The sequence below is a fragment of the Chenopodium album genome, chromosome 22, assembly GCF_948465745.1.
Source record: "Chenopodium album chromosome 22, dcCheAlbu1.1, whole genome shotgun sequence".
NCBI classification, from domain to species: Eukaryota; Viridiplantae; Streptophyta; class Magnoliopsida; order Caryophyllales; family Amaranthaceae; genus Chenopodium; species Chenopodium album.
The window spans coordinates 9118254-9128164 of NC_137855.1; the positions used below are offsets into that span (position 1 = coordinate 9118254).

General features: G+C 37.0%; 1 protein-coding gene across 2 annotated transcripts; it reads right to left on the reverse strand.

Annotated features, from left to right (window-relative positions):
• Positions 1-577: 577 nt before the first annotated feature.
• LOC145606031 (putative serine/threonine-protein kinase At1g54610) lies at positions 578-8243 on the reverse strand. 2 transcript variants are annotated; one of them, XM_081662096.1, is made up of 8 exons: positions 7885-8243; positions 7240-7777; positions 6834-7118; positions 6394-6711; positions 5724-5951; positions 3995-4095; positions 2481-2595; positions 578-1261 (listed from the first exon to the last, which is right to left on the reverse strand). In XM_081662096.1, the coding sequence occupies exons 2-8, from the start codon at positions 7657-7659 to the stop codon at positions 947-949; spliced, it is 1782 nt and encodes a 593-aa protein (XP_081518222.1). In that variant the 5' UTR covers positions 7660-7777; positions 7885-8243; the 3' UTR covers positions 578-946. The 2 variants fall into 2 exon arrangements, with proteins under 2 accessions (XP_081518222.1, XP_081518221.1); XM_081662095.1 differs by having other exon boundaries at positions 578-1264.
• Positions 8244-9911: the final 1668 nt, after the last annotated feature.

Consider the following 9911-nt stretch of genomic DNA (forward strand, 5'->3'; position numbering starts at 1 on the left):
TGATGATGCACATTTGAAATTTTATCCCAAAACCTCTCATATAAGATGCAAATGACTTTCTTTAGTCATACCTTAATACATTACTATATGAGATGTAAGAAAGGGGAAAAAAATGAATTCAATTAATTTTAAAAAAAAAAATCCTTAAGGAAATTCAAAAACATACATTTTAAGTGTACTCTTCTCAAGGCTATCTCACAAGCACACAAAATTAATTTATTGTTGCAACATCAACGTGCATGCATTATTCAAGTGCTCAACTAGAGTTGACAAATGTGAATCAACACGAGTCAAACACATTGATTTTTTTTTTGGCATGTTACAAATGTTAGTTATTCAGTTATATGATTAAGCCACCTACAATGCAAACCCTACAAATTCTCAAAATACATGTCTGGAGATATAGTCGCTGTCGCCAGAGAGATTAAAGAGTAGTCCATGTATAATTCAGTCACTTATACAATGTATAATTCAGTCACTTATACAATTTCGCCTTAGCTAGAGGAGGAACAAGAAAGTGAATAAATCCGACAATCAGAATTCAGAAACTTGGAAAAATAAAATGGCTAACAGAGGGTGGCAAAAATTGTACTGTAATATCCAAAACAATCAACGCACATCACTTTCTCAAAGAATAGAGATCTCTCTATAATAAAAGGAGGGTAAAATTACACATGAGGAGGGAACTTCCCCGCATTCCAGCACATAGTACACGGAAAATTTCTTTTAACATTGGGGAAGTTTTTTTTTTTTCTTCTTTTAACGAAAAAACTTCAAAAAAAGAAATAAAAATCAATTATACCTCTAAATACACTTCACCAGCCTTCTCATGATGAACATATATGTTGGCACCTTAAAAAAGCTTGGCCACTGAAAAACCTCAGAATAAAGGGTCCAGTTTCAAGCTTCAAGAACTAGGGCTGAATGTCTTCTCACTATCCTGGACTCATTTTCCTCGAGCTCGAGAACTACTGATATCTCTTCGGCCTGTTGACTTGGGTTCATTACCCTCAACAACATTCTTTTTCTTTCGCCTGGGGCCTCCAGCAGAAGCAGGGTCCACCAATGGACCGGACCAATGTTGCCCTGCCCCTTTAGAGTATGTAAATGAAGTGGAACTGTAAGGAATATCAGCTGGGATGTTTGCAGGATCAATGTGCTGCGAAGCACCCAAGGGGTATCCGAGCCCTCCATCCTGGTGTGGTGGAGGGAACTTCTCACTCTTACTCTTTGCATTTGCATGCGTAATTATGCGCCGCCTCTGCTTCAAGACATAAATACATTAAAAAAAAAAAAACAAGAATAGTAGAAAGAACAATTTAAAACAGAAATGTTTATCAGTTGAAAGAGCCGGAACAGTTTCAAATCCTTTTTCTTTTACCTCTATGCATACCATAAACATTACAATGTACGAAGTAGTATCTTACTTAGAACTTCACATTAGTTTTCTTCAGGGGGGGAAAAAAAAAAAATCTTGACATAACTTTGATACAAATTTAACGAAGAGCATGATGCTTTCCCTCCTTTTTTTTTATTAACATCACTTCCTTTGTTAGAAGTTGCAGACCATAAGAAAGAGTTGCATATTAACTGCAACATTATTAAATTTGGCTATGGAGTCTCTCTCTCTCTCTCTCCCTCTCCTTATCACATGGGTCTCTCTTTATATATATAAGCGTCCATGTAAAAAGTTTAAGATTGCAAATGCCAAGCAATTATACCTTTTTTTTAAGGTAAGAATGAAGTAAACTAAAAAATTTTCACAGGGTCGTCACCCGTTTACAATTGAGCTACTGAGCTACTTTGCCTGCTTTCTTACTTAAATCCAGAATACAGAGCTATTAGCCTATTATCAACTAATAAATTTCTCAGTCCAAAATTATAACAGCCGAAAATATTTTTTGAGCTGCAGATAGATACTAGAAAGATTATTGACAACAAAGAGTTCTGAACTCTACTCAATTCTGTTTCCTTCCATCTGATTTAACTAGTTCTGCTGTTCTGCAAGCTAAAATTTTGACTGCATATATAGTCCAACCATTTCACAGAAACACGCTCATAACCTTAGATATATTTGGCTATCCGTGTAGACCTAGGTCTGTTCCACCCTAGAGTGGACACCCAATCCACCAAGTTTAGGATTTAGAAAAGAAGAGTGATGTGGAGTTGAAATGGGATCTGGCAGGATGGCATTCCTTTGGCAGAAAGTTCATATACACCTTCCATCCTATATGAATTTTTAGCTAGCCAATTTGGGATGTCCCAAAACAAAACTTCACAATTTACACTTCCTCTTCAAGTTTAGTAAACAATCTAATTATTACTTTTCTATCTTTACTCCATCAATCTTCTTTTCAAATTCCCAATACTTCTTTAACTGCCTTTACATTTAAATATATTCATGCCCACCCAGACGTGAAAACCTTAGATAGAATAGAGGGGTTATGATATAAGATGACAGAAAAAGCAACATAACATACATCAAGATTGGCCTGAAGCTCTGCATTAGCTTCAGGGGCTGGCATAGCCCGTTGACGATCACGTGTTCGACTTTTCTTTGTCGCGTCACCTTGTGCTTTACTAGCAGCTCTTAGCCTACATACAGAAAGGTAAAGCATCATTAATCTAAAATTACAAAAGAGAGATTCTAGGCTATGATTTAAAATGAAAAGCAGTATAACATCAGGTGAATTGATGGCTAGCTGGAAGGCTGGAAAGGATATATAAAAAGGTATACAGGACACAAGCACAAAATATAAACTCCTACTTGATTCTTGGCATAACATTTGTTAAATTGCACTCATGGATGCATTATTGCGCAAGCTGAATTTTGCAAGCATTAGATGAATAAATACTGCAAGGTCGCCATGATATATCCTCTCTCTTTCAGTCAAAGTAAGCCATGTATCCAAACTCCTCTCAATACCCTACCAAGAGACTCACAATCTTTGCTGCCCTGCCTCATGATCCAATAATGCCTTAGCTAAGGTCAGAATTTATCAAATCACCAAGATTCCAAGAAAATCTAGAGTAAATTTTTACTGTACTATGTCAATATTCTCATTCGCATGAACTCTTCCCTCAAACAATCAAATGTAAACAGCTTTACCCCCATGGATCAAGGTTTACCATGAACCTTAAATTAACAAATTCATGCCCCTAAAATAATTAATCGATAGGGGGAAGGGGGTGAAAAGCAAGTGATTCCACTTCAAATAGATGTTCAATGTAGAGCTTGATGTCCAGTCACTCTAAAGAAAGCATTATTTTTTCCTATAACATATCAGTGGGAATTATGAGTCTTAGGGACAGTGAAATAATGATGTGGTATTGTGGTTACAAGAAAAAGATCTTGTGAAATGACTCAAATGAGAATGAATAGGATAGACAATTTATACACAAGCACATGCACTAATGCCCAAGAAATTAAGGAATTAAGTTAACAATAAAGGTTGAGTTATAACATCTGAATGAATTCACAAAACACACTTGATGTAGTAGTATTCAAGGACAGGAATCTATCTGATCATCTGATGACCCAACATTTCATAAGCACATGCACTAATGCCCAAGAAATTAAGGAATTAAGTTAACAATAAAGGTTGAGTTATAACATCTGAATGAATTCACAAAACACACTTGATGTAGTAGTATTCAAGGACAGGAATCTATCTGATCATCTGATGACCCAACATTTCATAAGCTATACCCATTTAGTGCCAGAAATAATAGAGTAGGGCCAGAAGTAGTAAAACTAATGTAACTTTCTGAGTGGGGAAAGTAGTCTATGATAATTTTGCAAATGGCCAAGAAAAAATAAAATAAACCCCTTTTCCAGGAACTTTAAGGAAAAGAAAGGTACTTAACAGAAGAATTTATGACCACTCTTTCCAATAAAAAAGTGAAAAGATAAGGTACAAAGATTGCCATGCAAAATTCTTCAGACATTCAGGCCAATCATAAGAAAAATTTATAAACTACACTGACTACTTACCTTCGCGCTTCGTCATCACGCCGTTTGGCATCCATCTCCTTGGTTGGTGGATATTTTGGAAGCGTTGATGGATCACAAGCAAGAGGTTCAGTACTGAAGAACTGCAGAGAACATATAAGAAGAACCAACATCAATTCAAAGAAAACAAACCATGTGTTTAGCAGTTTAAGACGATAAATTAAAAATCTTCCAACAATGGTTGTACATATTTGTAAAATAATGTGGAGCTTCAATGCTTTAGTTCCCAACACATAGAAATTTTCAATCAAGAAAGCTTGTCTAAGATGTTTCATAAATGATAAACAAAATTTCACATGGATGATGTCAGCAATAAAAAAAATAAAAATAAAAATAAAAAAAAGACACAGGCAAATCAAACATCACCTTAACACAAGGAAATGAAAGGATCTTATGCTCAACTATAAACCAGCATTTGCAAATAATCGGAGAACAAAAGCATGAAGTTAATTTATAATATAAAAGGGCGCAAATAACATATTGAAAGAATACACAAGAATAGTATAATCTTATGAGACTGAATCCAGCAGTCCAACTATCAAGAAATAAATAAGCATAAAAACAATCAAAAGTTAAAAAAATTAGAAAAAGAAAACCTAAGAGCACAGGAAAAGGAGACTATCAACTCAAAACTAAAAGTAGCTCATGTAGATTGTAGAATAATAAATTTAAAAGATGCTCCCATTGGTTGACATACATCAAACTAAATTCACATACATAAGAAATCATGTTTCAAAAAATATTATAATTAGCCATAAGAAAGAAAGATTAGACCAACAGAAATTAAAATAAAGAAGAGTTTATGCCTTGAAGACTCTCATACTATGAAATTGTACTCTCTCTATTCCAAAATAATACGCCACTTTCTAAGATGGGTTTGCAATAATCTAGGCTTGCCCATAGTGCCCTTAATGATAGTCATAGGAAAGAATTTTATATGTAGACTACATTGGTTGGGTGGAGATGTAAAATATATGAAATTGAAGGATAAACATTGTTATCAGCTTAATTCCTTTAAAACGACCCCAAATAAAAAGTAGACCACTATTTAGGGGCAGGGGGGAGTAGTAAGAACTAAGAAGATTCACATACAAAAGGTTTCAAGGTAACATTTATCTTCTTTCAGAGTAATGAAACAAAGGTTACTTGTGCACACAACATACCAGAAAAGGAAGAGTTTAACATGACTCAAGATGGGAGCCACTGCAATGGTTGCAGAACCAGTTTTGCAGGCAATGCAGATAGTTGCAGCTTTTGCTGCCTAAAGTATCGGTCGCAGTAAGTTCAAAAACCTTTGCAATTTGGTGAATGGTGATACAACGGAGATAAAATACTAAGGTGTTAGAGATTCAGTCATACTTGGTGAAAAACTACTAATTTTCCAGTAAGTGCAGAACATAGAGATAGAATGTGACACCAAAGACAACAGCCAATTGCAATATGAATAGTAAAATAAGACAGCTCACTTCAAAATAAGGCATACACCAAAAGAAAACAACACTCAAAGTGAAAGAAGGGGGGAACTAGGGAATATGACTCGTGTGAATCATGCCTTGTAATCCATTTTTTCCTAAGTTGGGTATCAATTCAAACCTTTGCAATTTAACATCCGCAAAGATTCTAAAAAAATAACATAAATTTCCACTCCACCTAAGGCAGTGATACAGAAATTGGAAATACACTTTGCTACGTAAGACAGTGACAAACTTACATCACTATTTAAAGCATCTGTGGCAGTTTTGCGTTCGGCTGGATCAATTGCAAGAAGCGTATCAATTAACGACAATGCTGAAGGCGGGAAATCTCTAAAGGTCTCTCTTATACATCTTTTGTACGGCTCTCGTGGCTTGAATATTGTTGCATTTGGCAACTTTGATTTTTTCCAGTATTCGTCCGAAGGTGAACCACATAACTTGTATATCTTATGTAATTGCTCCACCTAAGAAAGCAAACAAGATTAACATAAATGCGTAGCAGTAGATAACAGACCAGGCCCAGCACAGTTTGCCAAAAATAAAAAATGAACAATACAAACATGGTTCACATCATAGGCATAGCTGAAGTACCATGACAACACGATTCAATTAATACAACGAAAAGAGCTCCATAATTCATGAAAACAATAGTCAACAAGTTACTAAGTTACACTAAACATTGAAGTGAGTACAGGTTATCATAATTGTCAGCAATGCTGACCAGGATTAGCATTATAAGGCTATCAGCTATTCGGCTACATAAATATTAAAAACAAGATAAAAAGGACTGACTTGTATGATCTTCTAAAGACATATATGCACGAGAAATATCCAAAGTTGGTGTGTCAATTCAAAGTTCTTAGTAAGGGTCAGTGAAGTTAACAGGCTAGAAAATCAGATTAGTACCTCAGTGCGACCAGGCATGATAGGCCTCCCAGCCAATAACTCGGCCAAAATGCAGCCAGCACTCCACAAATCAATGCCGACACTATAATCAGTAGCCCCAAGAAGAAGTTCTGGGGCTCGGTACCATAGAGTGACAACACGACTGGTCATAGGATGCTTCTTGTTTGGATCAAAAAAGGTAGCCAATCCGAAATCAGCTATCTTAAGTATTCCTCCATTGTCAAGCAGAAGATTTGATCCCTTGATATCACGGTGAAGAACACCGCGATTATGACAGTGCTCTAGTCCAGAAATCAGCTGGTTCATATAACATTTTACCTGAAATTATGAATACTGCTAATTACTAAACAAAGAGCTGGAATGAAACAACAAGCTCAGCAGGAGCAGGTATTACACCAGATGAATAGCAAACTTATGTACAAAGATGGATTGTCACAAACCTGTGGCTCCGTAAACTTAATATCTGGACTGGCAGCAAGTCCAGCTAAATCATGCTCCATGTACTCAAACACCAAATACAAACTACAGGACATCCTTGAAGTAACCAACCCTTCAAGTTTCACAACATTGGGATGGTCTAATCTGCGTAAGATCAAAATCTCTCTAGCCATGAACTTAACACTCTCAGGCTCCAAATTATCAAACCGGACCTTCTTAAGTGCAACTATCTTCCCGGTTAACGAATCTCTGGCTTTATATACATTACTATATGTTCCTTGCCCAATCTATCATCAACAAAGAAAACACAATAAGCAGCAATCACAAACAACTTCCACAAATTACAAAAGGTTCAAGCCAAACTCCAACCAGCAAACAAAAGTGAAGCATAACAGATAACACCCTCACCTTATCAATCTTTTCGAAAGTATCAGCTCGCCTCGGAACCCACCCATCAATAGCTTCACCTGCAACAGCAGAAAGCCAAGAAGGCCATCCAGCAGCCACCTGCTCACCATGTACATTCTTAGGAGGATTACTCAGCCTAGGATTCGGCTTCGATCGCCGCCTCTCGCCCCTCGGCTTCTGACTTCTACCTTTCCCTTCCCCATCTTCTTCCCCCTTCTTCTCTTCCTCCTTCCTTCCACCATCATTCAACTCAACACCCCCATTCTCCCCCTCTTTCCCAGCATCCCAACCAGACACAACATCTGCAACAGGCAAATCAACCTTCCTACCAGATTCAACCCCCAAATTTTCTTTCTCTCTCCTCCCACCTCTCTCCCTCCCCTCAGGAGCTGCTATCTCTTTCCCAAAAACACAACCCATCTTCTATTAACCCTAAAAACCCTCATATCTCACCATAATCCAACGATCTACTCCAAATAAGCCCAAATTAATCACTACCCAGAAACCCTAATCCCCTAAAATCTTCAAAAATCAACAACTGAAACAACCAAACAATGCCAAATCATTAAACCCCACTAACATAAAATCAAACCCCACATACAAAAACATGGATTCATCAAATAATCAAGAAAAAAAATGACTTACTTTAGCAAAAATTGGGCAGTAAAGAGACAATTAATTGACCATTTTTCTCGGAGATTTTGTTTGATTGATACAAAAACAATGGGCCCCTCTGTACAACTAGCAAAAGGGGTTGTCAAAGACTAATAAGGAGCTGTTTATCTTTATTCAAATTCTCCCAAACTTTTCTCGAAAACCGGCGAAATTCAAGGGGGGTTTTCCGGCGTCGGAGAAGAAGATTTGCCGGAGAAAATTGATGGGATTGTTGGGGTTGTTGAAGGATGAAATGGGTTGTTGTTTGTTCTTCGAACAGCAGCTAAGTCAAAAACAAATTTGTTTGTTTTCTCTCTCTCCTTTTTTGATTTTCGCTTTTGCTTTGCTTTGTTTTGTTTCTCTCTCCTCCTGGGTTGAACACAGTGGTGGTAGTAGCCCACACTTGAATGATCTCACAGCTTTGTGGGGTACCCTTTTGCTAATGGTTTGGTTGCTACTTTTTACCAATCCCAAATCTTCTTCTCTTCATCAATTTGGACAATTTTATGGGATGGAAAGATTATTATACTAGGCCGTAATGGCGTAATGGTAAAGTTTTGAGGGTGGTATCGTGACTATCGTCTAATATATTTATATGTTCAATTTTTTTTACAGTATAAGAATATAAGATGATCTTGTTTTGTCAAAAAAAAGATGGTCGTGTTTGTTAGAGAGAGTTTTGATGATATGTTAACCGATTGAAAGGTTGACTCTGGAAATCCATTAATTTGATTGTTTAATAAAGAGTCGATTTGATGAACTGGTTGTATGTATTCATTCACTTTTCTAAGTTGTAAAAAAAGTTGGGAAAAATGAGGTTTCGTTTTAAGGGTTTCGAGAGTAAAGGCAGCGACGCCCGACGGTTTTAAGGGGATGAGGCTGGGTTTTCGTGGGCAAGTTAAGTTTTTCTGTCGAGGGGAGAATTCTTCTGAGGGAGGTGCGACGGGTTCCAATTTGGATAAGGGAAGGTGTGGTACCTGCCGGCGAGGACTGGGCTAGCTCCAGTGAGATCCGACGAGGGCTAAGCGAGCTCCGGCGAGGTGGCTGTGCGGTGGGGGTAAGTGGGTAAGGTAGTGGCTGGTGTGTGTAGTGGTGGCTTAGGAAAGGGAATGGAAAAGTCTAGGGGGGTGGGGGATCAAGATAGAAGGATTTGGGTAAACTCAAAAATTAAAATGGGTAAAGGGAATGAAAAAAAAATGACAAAAAAACAGCAACAAAGAGAATAAGGGCCTGTTCTCTTACGTTGAAATTCAGTTCAGTTCAGCTCAGTTCAGCTCCTAATTTCCTTCTCTTATAAAATATTCATTTCAGTTTAGCTGAGTTCACTTCAGTTCAGTTCAGCTGAGTTCAGTTCAGTTCAGCTGACTTCAGTCGATGAGAACAGGCCCTAAGGCATGTTCATTCTCTTTCGCTTTGATTATTAACCCCAACCAAAGGCCCCTTAAACTTTAGCCCAATTTATAACCTCAATTAAGTCAATTTAGTATTTATTTTCATTTTACATGTTTCAATAACAAAAATATAGATACAGTTATGTTGAGCCCATGAACAAACTCACATGTGAGTGAAAGTGTTGTCCCACATTGAAAGAGAAATATTTGGGATATGTATCCCACAATGAAGAAAGAATAAAGTCGTGTCCACTTTATAAGGCTAAGGGACTACTCCCCTCATTGTCATAAGCTTTTAAATTGGAACCTCCTTGGTCGTATAAAGTGGACAATTGTGATAAGTGTGGCCCTGGCCCGTTTAACAAGTTACATAAGTGATAAAAAAAATATAATTTTGATTGAATTAGTGAGTTTGTCTAAACATATTAACTTAACTCTCAAGTCAAAATAAGAACACTCCCTAAAATTGAAGTGGAAGGGATTTGGCTCCCTTATTGTCACTTTCAAATTCCAATTACATCTTCACCCCCAGTGTCTGTTACTTCGTAAATAATAGCATGAAAAACTAGTTTATGATAGTCGTTTACTCGTTTTATAGACACATACTAAATTGCCAATATACCATGT

What these genes read in the sequence shown, in the direction of transcription:
- LOC145606031 (XM_081662095.1), bottom strand. Translation starts at nt 7,659, where the DNA reads ATGGGTTGTGTTTTTGGGAAAGAGATAGCAGCTCCTGAGGGGAGGGAG. An exon ending in CTTTCGAAAAGATTGATAAG is followed by an intron (nt 7,119 to 7,239) that starts GTGAGGGTGTTA and finishes TGTTGATGATAG; the next exon opens with ATTGGGCAAGGAACATATAG. An exon ending in CAGATGCTTTAAATAGTGAT is followed by an intron (nt 4,096 to 5,723) that starts GTAAGTTTGTCA and finishes TGTTCTCTGCAG; the next exon opens with TTCTTCAGTACTGAACCTCT.